Source organism: Carassius carassius, chromosome 46 (genome assembly GCF_963082965.1).
Source record: "Carassius carassius chromosome 46, fCarCar2.1, whole genome shotgun sequence".
Taxonomy (NCBI): domain Eukaryota; kingdom Metazoa; phylum Chordata; class Actinopteri; order Cypriniformes; family Cyprinidae; genus Carassius; species Carassius carassius.
The window spans coordinates 22,324,222-22,342,600 of NC_081800.1; the positions used below are offsets into that span (position 1 = coordinate 22,324,222).

The window sequence follows — 18,379 nt, forward strand, 5'->3', positions numbered from 1 at the left end:
GAAACAGCAAAGTATATAAATAACTGGCCGAACACCATTCTTTAGTGAAAATACTAACGTGCCCAAGACTTTTGCACAGTAGCTGGTGTATGTATAAAGTACGTACGATTAAATTAAGTATATTTAAATAAGTGTAAGTGTTCGTTCATATGTGTTAAGGGCTAGATTTTTGCTGGAGGAAACAGCTGTTTAGTGATGAGCGGTGAACGCAGCGAAAACTTTACAGAAGATGAGAAACCGACTGCTCCCTCGTGACCTTTTGTAAACTGTATTTATGACAAAGAACTGCACAGATACGGATATTCTAACAATCTTTCGATAAACACATACCTTGTGTCCTCTGTGTTTGTTTCCGCTCGCGCTGCTCCGCCGCGGTCTGCGGATTGAAGAGCGCGCTGAAAGACGGAGAGGAGACCGGTCTGACGCCGGTTTCATATGAAACTTAAGGGGACTGACTCTGAGGCGATCACAAATTTGTATACAGTTTATGGAGCTAAATGCTACAGCCCCGCTAAAAAGCCTAGCGATGCCCGTGCTTCTTGTGTACATTTCGGAGAACCAGGACAAACATTTCAATTGATCGCTCAGGCATTTAAAAGGCACCGAAATCTGCTTCCTCTTATTCAGTAAGGTGCATACCGGTTCCATATCCAACCTTACTTTTAATAAATATATTTTTTGATAAACGAACCCAAAACTGGCTATGTCCTGGCTGGAGTGTGACGTGATTTGTGTCATGTGCAGGTGCGATGGATCGCGTACAAACCAATAGGGTGTCGGAATGGTATCTGTTTATACTTCTCATCCAACCACAATCAAATTCACTCCATCCGGATGGCGCGATTTGTCTGGATAGTTTTTTTTTTTTTTTTTTTTTTGAATGATGACAAGCCGGAATGAAAACAAGCCGAAATGAAATAGCAGTAACGAAGCTATTTTTAAAATGTAAGGAGTAGAAAGTACAGATACTTGCGTGAAAATGTAAGGAGTAGAAGTAAAAAGTCGGCTAAAAAATAATTACTCAAGTAAAGTATAGATACCCCAAATTTCTACTTAAGTAATGTAACGAAGTATTTGTACTTCGTTACTTGACACCTCTGGCGATGTATGGTATTTACGTGCCACAGTAGTAAACAATGCCACAGTAAGCTTTTTGTGCATTAAAAAAGATACTGCACAAACAGTTTACAGTTGACGTTACGTAACTTATTAACCGGGAATCATTTTGTGATAATAATGCTTGAAGAAATTGTGTACTTTTCACGAAATGAATAATAAATAAAATTGAAACACTTATTTTACAGTTAGACGTCCATTTGTGCAGGCTTCGGCTGGCGTTTCCAGTTTACCTTCGGAATTCTGAAGTATGTCTCCAGGACGCCTCTGTCCATACGCGGGGCGAAACTAGGATGGTTCACAACGCAAACATCCGTGTCCTTGTCTGCCTCAGACATTTCTTCGAGGAGAAATTGGCATCTTTCAAATTCTTGCAGCAGACGGACTCGAGCTCTGTGTCCGTAGGTGCACAACGAGAGCACAGCCACCACCAGTCCGCACCAGCTCGAGCACGCCCGGGCTCCTCGGACGCGACAGGCAGGTCTCCGGCCTCGGCTGCAGCCACCGCCTCCTGTTCCTCCATCAGCCTCAGCTGCTCTGCGCTATATTGTGGCTCGTATAGATAGCCACGAACATCTGTTTCGAGCAACAGAAAATCCTCTTCTTCCGTATCATGAGTTGTTTCTCCAGCCATTCTCGTAAATCTGACTCAATAAGCGCTTGTTAGCTTAGCTACATAGCTTCCAAACAAGATGGCGGATTTTCATTTTCGTTTCTGTAAGTTTAGTCCCACCCACTGATCTGTAATAGGCCTGTAGGGTGAGTGGGTCCCACCCCCTGGAATAATAATAAGCTAGTCTCTGTAGTCTCTACACTTTTCAATGAATTTTGACTTCCTGCTTATTATGACGCAAAATGACGATTTTTACGTCATAATAAGCAGGAAGTAAAACACTTAAATCCTTATTTCTCCCATTTCAGGGAAAAACAAAGGAAAAATCCATGATCATTATAATATATGACTGGGTTTCTAACAATACAAAGCTAAATGCAAATGGGTGAAGTGATCCTTTAACTGTGCGGTACTTTTCAAGTACATCAGAAAAGTACAGTCAGTTAAAGCTGGTTCTAATCCACAGTCCCAAACAAATTCAGTTCAAATTACTGTTAATCTACTTTATTACTTTGATCTGATGCAAAAACTGCAGTCCATTGTTCACGATGTTTGTTGTGAATTGTTGTGAATTTGTTGTTTATCCGCTTATCCCCTATCTTAATTGAAATTGTAGATAGATTGTTAATGGTCCATTTGAGAGATAGGTGGCAGTAATGCACTTATAAGTCTGTGATCCACCATAAAGCAAAAAGGAGGAGGAAATGCCTCACGTGTCTGCTGCTGAGAATGCGCACAACAGGACATGCTCGGGAAAGTTCTAACAGTTCGGACATTGCGTGAATCAGTAAAAAAGTATATAAATACGGTTCAGTTTCTTGCCCAGACCGATCGTTTTGTGTCTTTACACATCAATGTATCATCACGAGCCATAGGGTTTAATTTGGTTTTGGTTTATTGTACGTTTTAGCTGTATTTCCCATCCACCTACATTATAAGATTGATAGACTGCAACGGTTTGAGCTAAAAATCTTGGTTTGTGATTTACTGAAGAAACAAAAGTCACCTACATCTTGGAAGCCCTGAGGGGAAGCTGATAAACATCAAAATTTCATTTTTGGGTGAACTATCCCTTTAAGACAGTTCCAGCGGAAGATGTAGAATGTAGGTGTAGCATAAGCTCCGGTGAGAAGTCACAAACGAAGCGCAGAGAAGAGAGCAGAACAAAACACCGGTCATGAATTACAAGCATAAAACTAGGATTTGTAAAGAAAATTGTCAGAATTTTGATACAAGTCAAGAGGAGAATAGGAGAAGAGGAGACCTCAAAACTTGGTTCTCGCAAGAATAGCATATTCTCAGCGACATTCTCATGTACGACAGTTAGTGGAAGCTAGCAATTAATAAAATGAAAACTGAAATAATTTTTTTTTAATATTATAGATTAGAATATTATACTAATTTATGACAATAGATATTAAAAAATTGAATATTATACTAATACAAATAACAAGCACATAAAAAATCATGAAATTGAATGAATGAAAAATGAATGAAAATTTATAAATTCTATAATAGTGTATAAATAATAGTAAAATAAAACAGCCGTGCTTATTTTCTAAATGCATGACCTACTACATTTGTAAATGCTCGGTATACAGCCGATGCCTGGTTTACTGTAGCAATGCGCTTGAACAACTATTGCAATGCGCTTGAACAACTATTTGTAGAGTGAATTATTTAGATGCAATATCAGTTTATTTAACGTCTCTTTCTTGACTTATTATTTATTTGACCACAGAAATACATTTAATTCTGTATTTTATTTACTTACAATTTTTGGTTTGTTTTTGCTTTCATCATTTCAAAACATACAAATAACACAGTAATGGCTCTCAGCTGCAGTCAGACAATATCCTGTGGTCCAGTGAGTTGATTCAGTCCATGATTCAGACCTCTGACTCCTATCTGCAAATCTCATGATTCACCAACTGATGCATCAAAAAAGAATCTTATTAACAAGAACTGCACACCACACTGCAAAAAGTATGTTCCCTTCATACTTTAAGTATACAAGATAAGAGTGTCGGCATAATTTCCCAGCCTCATGCCTGACGGCTGTAAATCACACCAGTTACAGTTTGACTAATCCAGAGAGAGCTTTACAGTAACTTTTTTATAAATGCTTAATTCTAAGAGATTTACGAACTCATGACGCCTGCTGTGAACTTTCTGAGCGGGTCAGCAGAATGGGAAAATGGGAGTGTGTGGATGACAATAATCCTAATTAAAAACCATTACATCCACCTGTTGGTCAGGCTAGGTTTTTTTTAAACTGCTTTAGCTGTGTTTTCAGGGATTGGAGGTTGTTTACTATTAATCCTGCACTGAATAAAGGGCTTCATGTTGTTCTTCCTGTGGAGACGGCAACAAAGTAACACTGATTGAATAGGATGTGAATTGTTTTATTGCAAATGTACTCTAATAATCCGTTTTATTTAAAACTTTTTTCTTTTTTTTATGTATGAAATTTGGTGTAAAAAAAACAAAACAAACAATTAATTACAAAGAAATTGCAGGTAACATTGAATTAAATGTAAAATTTTGAAGTACACAATAATAATTATTTTTCAAAGTAATCGTTTTTTGAACACTGATTGCACTATATTTTCAGTTTTTTAATTTTATTTTATGTAAAATCATTTTCTAACTGTTTTAAAATTGCTTGTTTTATTCTTGTTATTATTTTTCTTCATTATTATTTTACTTTCTTTTATGTAAAGCACTTTGAATTAACATTGTGTACGAAATGTGCTATATAAATAAACTTGCCTTGCCTTGCCTTGCCTTACAGTATTTACAGTGTAAAAATAGTGGAAGTGCGAGATTTACAGAAAGAAATTGAGATCAAATGTGAATTGCATACATTCTTTTGAGGTTTAAGAATGACATGTTTGCTAATTCACCTTTGGTTTCAGGTTTCCCAGCTTTACATCTCACCCCATTTTTCCCTTTCCTGTGCACTGTGCATCCATCAACAAAGGACTGTGTAGTGATTCAACAAAACCAACCTACATCAATAGCCAAACAAGAGCAGAATGGCTCAGAGGAAGCAAACTGAGTCATACGACCGTGTTATTAGATTTACTTTCACTTAATAAACCGTTCGCACTTTCCTAGGGTCACTCATAGTGGCGTCTCTTCAAGGATGTTGCATAAAAGTAGATCTGTGCAAACTGCTCAAAATGCCTTGCTTTTGTGTGGTGGTGTGAATGGAGCGGCTGTTGAGCTTGTGTAGACAGGAAGGACTGCCAGGCTTCACACAGAGCCGTGCGCACAAAAGCCTGTAATGACATCAGCTCAGCCTCATAAGTGAAGTCAATTTAACATGACTTAGAGGATCTAAGTGCTCTCATTCACCTTCATGCTCTTCTGTTGATGATTTATGGAAGACATTAACTGTTTCAAGATCACAGCCAATATTTAAAGTACAGTTTGCACCACAACTATGTCCTAGGTTGATTTTTATTATAATTAAGATATTTCAAATGTTTTATTTTTGTTATATCATAGTAGAATGGTCTTGGGATTTATATATATATATATATATATATATATATATATATATATATATATATATATATATATATATATGCAACCACAAATGTCTTTTATTTAATTTTATTATTTTTTTCCCCACCTTAAAGTCTAAAATCCACAATAGAAGTATATTAATTATTACATTTAAAACTATAATATTCAAAACCAAGAGTGAAATAAACAATTTCAATATTTATTGCATGAAAATGAATTGTTATAAATAAATACTGTAAATATATGTCACTTCCACCTCAATGAACAATTCTGTTTCTAATAGTTCTTAAAAAAATATTATACTGTACTTTCTAACCAAATATTCAGTGAAGAGATTGAGATGAAAAATTTAACAGAATATAGAAAAATCAAGGTAAATATTTGTATTATTTATGATTTCCGTTCAAGATGTAGTTTTGCTAAAGTATGCAGTTATTCCCATTACAATTGTTATTGTTATTGTTAATAAAATAGAATTAAGCTGAAATAGAATAAAATACAAATTTTAGATTAAAAAAAATTTGGTTTGGAAACCAACTTAAATTAATATAAGAACTGAAATAATTCAACTAAAATTGAAATAAAAATAAATATAAAAGAAAAAAAAGTCATTAAAATGAAAACTAAAAATACAAAAATAAAAGAATTTCAAAATAGTAATAAATAATATAATAGTATATAAATAATTCTAAAACGATACTGATCTCACTTTGCTGTTCACAACAGAAGATTTGAAATATGATGCAAATGGTGGTGGGACCAAGTGGGAAAGTGGTGGGACCAAACTATGCATTTAAAAAAACACCAATTTACATATATCTTAATCCTTCCAAATCAAGAATAAGAACTGGAATCTCATAGTTTTTATGGCTCAGGATCTGAGAAAGAGACCAAGTGAACTCCTCCACAATCTTTCTCTGAAGTCGACTGTACTGCACGTCCTGGGACTGGTTTGTTTCACACAGCCCTATCATCACGTGGAAGGAATCCTCCGACGGCTGTGCTGAGCTTGGCCAGCTTTAGAAACTCTGACTGTCAAGGATCTACAGGCTCATCCCATTTCCTGAAGAGGAAGGAATGCGGTCGGCACTCGAGCAGTTTATCACAGCAGCAAACAATCTAGAGCTGCCGTGTGGTTACTTAGGTGTTCTGAATGATTTGTAGCATGTTGCTCTGGGTGGTTGCTCACTGGCCAAGTCAAAAAAAGCCCAGTGACATGTCTGCATTGGTTTACTTCACCTTTAAGTTGTAGTAATTTTTAACAATATTTCCTTTTTTTTCGTTAAATAAATGCAACCTATATGCAGCTATATATATATATATATATATATATATATATATATATATATATGCAAATTACACTGATAGTAGGGCGAGACGTGTCATTTTTGTTTTTATAATCTGGAGCAGTTGGATCACGCAGAGGTGATCAAACACTTGTCTGCAACACTTGTCAACACCTTGACATCCCAGGACCGTGTTTCGGGGGTGGGGGGTGTGTGGGCTAATCCGTTTTTAGCAGAAATATTCAAACTGCTGACCTAATCCCTGTTGTTTTTTCACATTGAGCCCCTCGTCCCACAAGGCAGGATAAATCAGTGACACTTAAAGAGAGAAGAGGAGAACATCTCCATCGGTCTCAAAGACACGCCCACATCATCTTATTTAATCATGTAAAAATAGGACGATTAAATTAACGGGGCGGCAGTCAGGGCAAGCCAGAAACATCTAATTACACAGAGCTAAAGGGGCAATGCACATGGATTCAAAATCAAAACTGCGCACTCACTATGTGTGCTTATTAATTTAATAAGCCCAGCTACTCTTATCTGTATTAGCATCGTGCTATAAGGTCTTGTATGCATCGTGCTATGAGCACATTGCTTGACGGCCAGCCCAATGACGGGAGGGGTGTCTGAGCCCATCTGGCTTGTGATGTTGTGGGTCTGACGTTGGGCCTGCTGGCACACATTCAGAACCGAAGGAGGTCAATATGCAGAAATCCCTTCCAGCTCAAAGCAACAGCAACTCTTCAGAAACAACTTGAAAAACAAGCAAACTGTACAGAACAACCGCCTCTCTGAGGACGGGCTGCAAGATTTCTTTCAAATTCAGCCAAACAGTTCGATTTTTCAAATGATTGGTTAATGGCAGTTTTATATTTGAATCATTATAGTTTTTAGTTCATTTTAATTTTAGCTAAAGTTTTAGTAAGTTTGTTGTGTGTGTTTGTCATTTTTCTATAGTTTTTTTTTTTTATTCGTTTTTTATTTCAGTTAGAGTTTATTTTATTTGTGGTAACTATTTTTTTATGGTTTTAATTTTAGTTAACTCATACTTTCAGAGTAGCTTGTACAAAGCCAATCTAGTCCCCATCTTTGGTCAGCTTTCTTCAGCAGGTATATTCTCCTGACACAAATTACAATCTGTAATAAGTCTAAGGATCTCAGACACCTTTAAATAACACACATAATCTGCTTAAAATCACTCTAAAGCAGGGTTAAAATGATCTGTAAATCACAGATTAATTAGGTCATTGTCTAAACTTGGATCTAAACAAGTCAACAATTCAACATGAAACAGAATGTAAACTGTCATGGGCAAGGACAGTGAAAAAATGACCCATAAAGCGGATAAAATAATAAAATAAAACTCCACAAAAATGTTAAACAATAAACACTTTCAACATTGATAATAATAAGAAACCCTGCTGCAAATCATCATATTAGAGTGTAGAGCTGAAACAACGAATCGATTTAATCGATTAAAATCGATTATTAAAATAGTTGTCAACTAATTTAGTCATCGATTCGTTGCTAAATAACTTTTATTTGCCGTAAGCGGCTCATTTCTTGCATATTTCAAATCCGCGGTGACCAAAGTGTGGCAGTAATGAGCCACCGGAGGTTTTACTCAGCCAGTACAGCAGGAGAAGTAGCAAATAGCCAATAGCTGGCCTCGTTTTATGTCACGTGCTTCCCGAACAGCGTCTCTGCAGCATTCAGCGTGATGTGGGAGTACTATACTTTGAGCCTTCAAAAAAGGGGACGTTCACATATCTCGTCTTTTGCGCGCTCAAGTTCGTTATTTCCAACACCGCACGGCATCGAGTTAAAAACATTTCAACTTTTCAGAATGCAGCAAGCGCACCGCGGGTCATGTGACAAGAACTAACCAATCAGCTTCATCCTTCCCTGTAACAACGTTAAAAGCTCAGTCAAGATGAAAGGAACAGCTGATCATAGTTGTATATGGATTTCCATTTTGAAATAAATTTAGTAGCAGAGCTACTGCAAGCGATTTTTTGAGCTGCAAATCCATTTATCCTTTGCTGAAATTTCCGCATCTTCAAGGAGAGAGCACGTCATGGTTGCTTAGCAAAGGCAGACGCCTCAGGGGCGCTTCTGCGCGAGCGCTTTGGAAAGAAGGAGAAAGCGGTATGCCTAGCGTTTTCCACGCGTTTTTAGGCGCGATTTGTGAACGGCCCCTAAGACTTTCATTTGTGCAGATTCTCCAGTACAATGTTGTTTGCAAATGTTTAGTCGTAAAAGCTGATAACATTGCTTTTTAACAGTTAACATTTAAAGCTTTACAAACATGTTCTGTGATCAGTTTGTCGTTTACAAGTTCAAAATTCAGTCGTGCAGCCTAATTATGACTGAATGAGAGAGGTAAATGTTTAAAGATATTTGAAATTGACTTTTTTTCTAAGTATTCACTGCTCTTTTTCACACAGCAGGTTTTTTGTGTGTGTCCAATTTTTTTTTTCTGGACAACCTTCTGATGGATTTTACTTTCAATTGTGAGTTCCATTTAGGTTTCATGCCATTTGCACTTTTTTCGAAGGATTGTTTACAATTTCACAGCAAAAGCTATAAAGCTGTTTCCAAGTAAATAATAAAATACAATGCACTGCAATTTTATTCTGTTTTATCCTTATTCTTCGTGAAAATATGTTCTGAAAGATTCCTTAATAAGCTTTGTTCGGGATGTTAAACTACTTTAGGAGCTCTAAGGACTGCCATGGTGAAAACATTATTTGAAATCTACTTGTGAAATTTGCTAGAGTATGGGTCAGTGTTCTGATTGCAGAAGAGTTCGACAAAGGATTACTAACACAATAAAACAACTCCAGGTATATTTTTGATGAGGATATGACAGTGCAAAATGGTTAAAATCTCTTAAAAATCTATGCTGAAGGATAAAGACCATTTATTAATAATTTACTTGGGGAAAAAATAGAAAAAAACTAAAATATAAGTACATAAACCGATTAATCGTAAAAATAATCGACAGATTAATCGATTATCAAAATAATCGTTAGTTGCAGCCCTATTAGAGTGATTTCTGAAGGATCATGTGACACTGAAGACTGGAGGAATGATGCTGAAAATACAGCTCTGATCACAATGGAATAAATTACATTTAAATATATTCATATAGAAAACCATTATTGAAAAAAAAAGGAAGATTTTTAATATAATTAATCAGTTATAGAATGAAAATAATCATTGCCATTTAATAGCAGTTAGGCGTCCATTAACACACACACACACACACACACACAAAAAATTTAGTTTTTTGTTTTTTTGTTTACAGGGTTAGTTCAAGTTAGCTAGTTATAAACAAACTTTATTGATAGCCTTTGAAGAATCAACATTAAATATGTACAATAACAGTGTAAAGCATTCATGTTTGAGTAGAATATGTTTTTGGTCTTTGTAATTTCAAATCAAACAAAACTCAGCTGATCTAGTAGCGTAATTAAATCTGTACAGAAGTGGTGTGACTGGGTCTTCCAGTCCTCACATGGTCATGAGAAGCCACCATACTTCAGCCAGCTGTTGGTCTCCAATCTTGATCGGTCTCAGTGAAGGGAGCCAGTGTGACAGAGAGTCATCATGAACAATGAACAAAACAAAGCTGGAGACGACACATGGGAATCATAACCGTACTTATGCAGCGGGTCACAGCAACAGGACGAGTAAAGTACAATATAAAATTAAAACATGAAACAAAAAGCATAAAATATTAAAAAGTCAAGAGCTACCAGTAAATTACAAGCAAGATTTTAGTTAAAATAATTAAAAAACAGTTGTAAATATAGGAACAATGAGCAAGCACAGTATTCCAAAATATATCCAATAATTTTATATAAAATGATATGGTACTGATATATTGTGCATCCCTAGTCCTTGATATTAAAATGACTTTAATGCTCACAAATAAATATAATCTGCACTTATATCAATCTTATAAGAATGATAATAAATGCTCTTTTAGACGTCTCTTTCTTGCTACTGTAAATGCAGTCTAGAGGCGGTTTCAGTGGTCATGGACAAATATAGGCACAGTGACCTCTCATAACTATTTAAAGTAAGCTGAAGCCAGCAGTGTACTAAACGAAACAGTAAAAGTAACTTGAAAAACACCACAGGATGGATCTTCTCTAAAAGAAAAAAGCTTTCCGTTCTGTAGCAAGTCATTACGTAAGGTTCGTTATTGATTGAACCATTAGGCTTTGCACCCAAACAACACTGGCTCAACAGTGCTGTGTGTTTCCCCAGACAGTAAAAGGCCTTAAATGAAACTGGAGATGGAAAAGTTCTGGAAATGGAAATCACTGAAAAGTCACTGGAAATGAAAGTTCTGGAGAGTAATGAAATTAGTAACTTCTGTCCAGGCACTGGAATGCATCAGTTCGCTCTCAGCGGGGGTTGGAAAGGAAGGTGACACAGCAGAATTGAGTCAGGAATGATGAATAATATTTAGTCAGGTGGCTACAATCGGCTCCATATTTATTAGCAGTATAACTTCACATAAATGATCAAGATAACCTCCATTATCAACTACATTTTTATTAAGTACAAAGAAAATAACCCATTCTAGACTTTTTTTTAAAATGCAAAACATATTGTCACTTTTGCGGTCTTGACCTTTCAAACTACCGTTCACAGAGTGACTGGATGGCTCTGAATTCAACGCACAAGCTCTTTGATGGTTGCCAGAAAGTGGCAGGAATAGAAATGCACCAGATGACAGGGAAGGATAATTGTAAAGGGTGTGTGGATCCATGTGAAGAGTCAGTGTGTGGAACTAGCCATGCAGAGGTAATGCGCTGCATGCAGCAACAAGTAGGTTAAAGGAAATAGATGGTATTAAATGTTTTAGAGGAGGAAAAAAACAGAAACATCCTGGGATCTTACAAAATAGCTTTTACCTCCATACAAAGGCCATTAAAGGGATACTCCACCCCAAAATGAAAATTTTGTCATTAATCACTTACCACCATGTCGTTCCAGACCCGTAAAAGCTCTGCTCCTCTTCAGAACACAATTTAAGATATTTTGGATAAAAACCGGGAGGTTTGTGACTGTCCCATAGACTGCCGAGTAAATTACACTGTCAAGGTCCAGAAAAGTATGAAAACATCGTCAGAATAGTCCATCTGCCATCAGTGTTCAACCGTAACATGAAGCGACGAGAATACATTTTGTATGCAAATAAAACACAAATAACGACTTTATTCAACAATTCCTTTGTCAACAGTCTCCTCTGTGTCTCTCCATATCATTAAACCTCCCTATGCTCTTCTGTGTCAGCCACGCCACAAAGATGTGCTGTTTTTTTTTCAAATCAAAGCATAAATACACGTTTAAATTAATGCGCATCCTTGTGGCACGGCTGAAGTATTGTCGTCGCTTCATAATGTTACGGTTGAATCACTGATGGCAGATGGCACGATGTTTTCATACTTTTCTGGACCTTGACAGTGTAACTTACTCGGCAGTCGATGAGACAGTCACAAGCCTCCCGGTTTTCATCCAAAAAATCTTAAATTGTGTTCAGAAGACGAACAAAGCTTTTACAGGTTTGCAACGACATGGGGGTAAGTGATTAATGACAAAATTTTCAGTTTGGGGTGGAATATCCCTTTAATACAGTGGTTGTCTCCAGGATGCTAATTAAGGCTTAAACTACTCTAAAATTTTGGGGCCAGAATTTTCTTTAAAATAATTTATTCAGCAAAGACGCATTAAATTGATCAAAGGTGATACTAAGGACATTTATCATTTTACAATATATCTATTTCAAATAAATATTCTTTTGAACCTTTAATAATAATAATAAAATAATAATAAATGTTTCTTGAGCAGCAAATCAGCATATTAAATCATTTCTTAAGGAAATTGTGACGCTAAAGGCTGTTGCTGAAAATTCAGCTTTGCACCACAGGAATAAATTACATTACATTAAAAAACTTTTTAAACAACAGAAAACTATTCCTTTAAATTGTAATAATATTTCACAATATTTCTGTTTTTACTGTATTTTTAAACAAATAAATATAGACTTTGTGAGCATAAGTGACATTCAAAAATATTTTAATATTTTTACCAACCACAAACTTTTGAACGGAGTTTTTTCTTTATTGTTGGGTTTAAAGATGTTTAGATACCTAATGATGAGAGTTATAAACATAAATTGTAATAAGCAACAAAAACAAATACTAATACATATATATATATATAATTCTTTATAAAATAGATTATACTATAATTCTAATTGTAAAACAGCCAACTGCCCTGAAAAAAAAATTACTGTATTCACAAACTGGTTGTGATCCAATTGCTCCTTTGCACAGAGAAAGACCCCTCACCCAACTAACATACGTCTGTACTACAGAAATGAATGACACCTCAAATATTGTGGCTTCTTGAGAAGATTTAATAATCTAGTTTCTTCATAAAGAGAAGGTTTCTGGAAATCCCTGAACAGATTAAGGAGACCTGACTCACACAGCCAGATGGCATCCATTAAGATGCTGCTTGTCTGGAAGTCTCTGATTTGGAGCAGGGATTATGTATCCCGCCCGCTCAAACACACACTCTCACTCCGACGCATTTACTCAAACACACGCTCACATGGGGAGTGGTTGTAAAGGAATGCTGGTTTATTAGTCTAACCTCTGGATCTCGGTGCTTACCACAGTCACAGCTAGAGTCAGTGCGTGGGACATTCGGAATTTTTTAGATCCCATGTTTCACTATAATGTTGGGCAAGCGTACCTCTCTCCTCTCGGAATATATCGTCAAGAGAGCCATCGGATGGGAAGGAATTTTCTCTTCTACATTTCCACTTCACAAAGCTGCTCTGCTTCGAAGATAACATGATCTGAGAACTAACTGCAATGAACATGTATTATTTAAATATAACAACCATTATCAGGACTGCCAGAAAATACAATTATTAAAAATAATTTTTATTATTTATATTTGTTTTTATATTTATTATTTGTATATATATATTTATTATTTGTATATATATATTTATTATTTGTATATATTATATATATATATATATATATATATATATATATATATATATATATATATATTTATTATTTGTATATATATATTTATTATTTGTATATATTATATATATATATATATATATATATATATATATATATATATATATATAGTACAGACCAAAAGTTTGGAAACATTACTATTTTTAATGTTTTTGAAAGAAGTTTCTTCTGCTCATCAAGCCTGCATTTATTTGATCAAAAATACAGAAAAAAATGTAATATTGTGATATATTATTACAATTTAAAATAATTGTTTTTAAATGTATTATACTTTAAATTATCATTAATTTCTGTGACGCAAAGCTGAATTTTTAGTATCATTATCACATGATCCTTTAGAAATTATTCTAATATGATGATTCATTATCAAAGTTGGAAACAGTTCTGCTGCTTAATATTTTTTCAGAACATGTGATACTTTTTAGGATACTAAAAAAAAAAAAAGAAGAAGAAGTTTTTAAAATATATTTTGTAATAACAATATACACTACTGCTCAGTAATTTGGGGTCAGTAATTTTTTTTTCTTTCTTTTTTTTAAATAAAATCAATACTTTTATTCAGTGAGGATGTGTTAAATTGATAAAAAAGTGATAGTATAAAAGAAAATATATTATTAGAATTATTATTATTTTTTTATTTTGAATAAATGCAGTTCTTTTAACCTTTTATTCATCAAATACAGCAGAACTGTTTCCAACACTAATAAATCAGAATATTAGAATGATTTCTAAATGATCATGTGATAGACTGGATGTTACATGTGACACTGAAGGCTGGAGTAATGATGCTGAAAATGCAGCTTTGCATCACAGGAATAAATTATTTTTTTAAGTATATTCAAATAGAAAACTATTATTTTAAATTGTAATAATATTTCACAATATTACTGTTATTTCTGTATTTTTTATCAAATAAATGCAGGCTTGATGAGCAGAAGAAACTTCTTTTAAAAACATTAAAAATAGTCATGTTTCCAAACTTTTGGTCTGTACTGTATATGTGTGTGTTCTTTTTTTCGTTTTTGTTTTTCATACATTTTTCTTTTTCCAGAAAAATTCAATTTAAAACTGATGGATCATGTGATTCTGAAGACTGGAGTAATGATGTTGAAAATTCTGCTTTGCATCACAAGAATAAGTTACGTTAAAAAATATGTTTAAAATATAATTTCACAATATTCCTATTTTTACTGTAATTTTGATTAAATAAATGCAGCTTTGATGAGCTAAAGATCCATAGACGCTACTGGCATAGACATTTCACTTCATTTTTATAGCCAGTACAAAGAGGCATTGCCATGAGCATTAACTCAGTGAAACACAAGGAAACAACTACAGTATGAAGAAATGCTGTGCATGATTCAACCTTAAGTGCCCATGTAATCGCAGCCAAAGAAATACTCTGGGAGGAACATCAGGACATAAGTGCATATGAACCAAGCTGAGTGAATCATGGAAAATCAATGACTGCTGGGCACTGGACGGCTGGCCAAACATCCCTCTCACACATGGTGGAAACTACAATCAACATCACATCAATAGAAGGTCTTTCCATAAACAGATTTGGTGTTGTACTAGTGTAAATCCTGACCATTAAGTCAGTCATTAAGCCAGTAAATGTTCAGCACCACCAAAGTACCGACCTCTGATTTTCACAGGTAATTAGGGTAAAATCAATGACTCAAGCAACAAATTGCAGACTAAATACTCATTTAGTAGAGGCTTAATCCCAAGTTACTTAAGGTCCCACTTTAAAAATTTAAAATGTGTCATATTATTCCACTCACCCTCACATTGATCAAGTATTATGTAAACAAGATTTGAGTACAACAGCAGTGAATCAAGTGAATAAAAACTTATTTTAATTTAACAAACACTTTAGCATTTTTTAACAAACCATTTTGCAGCTTGAACACTGTCAACATTCACTTTCAATGCATGGAAAAGAGCACTGAAGACAGTCTGCTCACTATCTTGAATAGTAGATTATGTCATCATTTTGATTAAGACAACAATAGTGAACAATGAAGACTCACTCCTGAGAGTCAAACCTGCAACCTTCACTTCTCAAACCAGATTTTTAAGCACTGTATGAAGACTAAGTGAGCCTTACAAACAGGTTTTCAAAATGCACTTGTAAATAAAAATAATAATAAATCAATTCTATTTAAATTACATAGATTATTCAGCTTCACTAGGACTGGCACATAATGAATTCATCCATGGTACTGACTCAATGATCAACTGAATCATTCCCGAATATTAAATAGAGTGAACAACAGAATGACAAAAAACTGAAAGACTTGTTACTGGAAATACAAGAAAACTATATTTCATTCTGAACATGATATTATTCACAACGCTTAATGTCACACAACTACCTCAATGTAAACCTCTCATCGCAAACGTTTAAGTGAAAAACAGATATTTCATCTTACCGAAAGCGGGGTGAATCTTTGACGCAGTCTTCAAAATCCACCGTCATCCTGGACGATTTATTTCCAACGATTAAAACTGAAATTTCATCGCCTTCAGTAAACAAGAGCGTAAATGTAGGAGATCCCGCGCACTATAACCTCTTCCCTCCACAGGCAGAGAGTGAATCAATGCACGGAGCTCAAAGACTCGCTCCTAATGCTACATTAAGGGACTGTCAACAGTTTCTCTACTCTGACTAAAACGCGTAAAAGCGTGAAGCTACCGTTAGATTTCAGACCATGGGTGTTGTCTTTGTCATGCTTGGTAATTTTGCAGAGGTGGGGACAAGTCACACATGGCGAAGTCTAAGCAAGTCTCAAGTCTTAACCATCAAGTCTCGAGTCAAGTCTCAAGTCACAGTTCAGATAAATCAAGCAAGTCAAGTCAAGTCAAGGGTTCACCCTAAGCAAGTCAAGTCGAGTCCTGATAAGTTTCAAGTCAAGTCAAGTCACAATACTAAAATAAATAGAGGTAAAACATTTTTTGATACATATTTATTTTTTGCAAAGAAAAGATGAAATTGTAAACACATATAATGTATCTTATTCATTATGCATTTGCAATATATATGAATCACATGTATATCTGTGCTACATTAATATCTGAAAATAAAATAAAATTGTGATTACACAAAACATTTAGAGTCTAAGATGTATAATCCAATCTGTCTAATTCAGTTTAATTGAAACGGTCTAAAATGTGTTGCATTTACAGAAAATAAGGTTTGCCAAGACATTGGCACTAAGCTGTGAACGATGGGGCCGCATAATAATCCCCCCATGACTGAACACACGTTCGACAGGTGCGCTTGAAGCAGGCACAGCTAATACCCTCATTGCGATTTGGAACAGTGAAGTCATTTTCTCCCTGTTCATTCCCCAAAACAAAAGGCAGTTCTGGCCATCACAATTGTCCAGGTAATGGTTGAGCTGGGCCGCAGGGCTGAAATGAGTGGATTTCTTTTGCTTTTTGTGGTATAAGAACAGCCCAGTTTCATCACCTTTGATTTGCTCTTCTTCATCTCCATGACCTGTCTGTTCCATATTGGTATGCTCTGCCTCCTGGAGAATCAGATCTAAAACACAAAAATGTAAAAAAAACAAATAAACCTACACAACATTCTAGAGAATTTACTAAATGTTCTGACAAAATGTTAATTGCTGTAGTTTATTTAAAAATATTTACTTTTAAATATTTTTTTAAGCAGTCAGAAACTGAATAAATGATTCAATGTCTCATTTTAATACTTATACATGATAACTGCTTTCTCTGGGCCAGCAGCAGTGCCAATGCAGAGTTTAATGTTTGCTGTGATCGTACTTTGAACATTGTCATTTAGGAATAAGATTACTTGGGTGTTTAAATCAAGATTGCAAACTTTTAATGGTTTATTATGCAGCACTTCCAATTTCTGAAAATAAATACATAAATAAAATACTACTAATAAATGTAATATTTACAAGTATGGGGTCTCATTATAGAATTAGCCTATAACTTACTTTTTACTTCCAAGGTCAACTGCTCCTTCAGCTTGTCATCAACCAATACATCATGCTCTATCCACATAACCCCAAAGGCTGGATCAAGAACAGCTGCTTTGACATAAACAGGATCAGAGAATGGCAGGATTCCTTCATTGGTCTCTGGCTGAGACATGTTTACATTGACAAAGATTCCTTTGAATCTTCTCTGCAGTGATCTTTGAAGACTGTGGATTAGGTTGACCAAGTATTGTGTTCCTTCTTTCTGATTTTCCAAGTGATTGTTGAGGGAGAGAACACAGGGAATCACAGCACTTATGGTTACAACCTTCTCTCCCTGAGTGAGATCAGTGGCATCAGCAAAGGGCTTTAGAATATTGACCAGTTCTTTAATCTGAGCCCACTCTCTTAGAGTAAAAATAGTCTCTCTGTGCCCTCTAACATCCAAGACCTTGCACAAAGTTTGGTAGTCACAGCTAAGCAAGGACTTCAACTGTCGGAAAGTCGAATTCCATCGAGTAACAACAGAAGCAGGCACTCCACGTTGGCCAAATTCTTTCTCAAATTCCTCCTTAAAAGAAGTACTTGTGTGGAGCAGAGAACTGATCCACGATGCTTTGGCCAGAGCCGAACTGACAGCCCTGGTCTCTTTAAGACCATCACCAACAACCAATTGTAGTGTGTGTGCAAAGCACTGTAGTCTATGCTGACTTTTGGAGGTCAAGGTCTCATTCAGCCTCTCCTCTTCATCCACTGGAAGGGCATTCCAAAGTTCTGCATCAT

At 35.3% G+C, this 18,379-nt stretch overlaps 1 protein-coding gene across 3 annotated transcripts in view; it reads right to left on the reverse strand.

Annotated features, from left to right (window-relative positions):
* Positions 1 to 16,243, reverse strand: part of LOC132129046 (arf-GAP with coiled-coil, ANK repeat and PH domain-containing protein 3-like) — a 76,302-nt gene extending 60,059 nt beyond the window's left edge. For all 3 annotated transcript variants that reach the window (XM_059540467.1, XM_059540466.1, XM_059540468.1), the window contains exon 1: positions 16,076 to 16,243. In XM_059540467.1, the coding sequence (XP_059396450.1) occupies positions 16,076 to 16,122 (47 nt within the window). In that variant the 5' untranslated portion in view covers positions 16,123 to 16,243. The remainder of the gene's footprint in view (positions 1 to 16,075) is intronic.
* Positions 16,244 to 18,379: the final 2,136 nt, after the last annotated feature.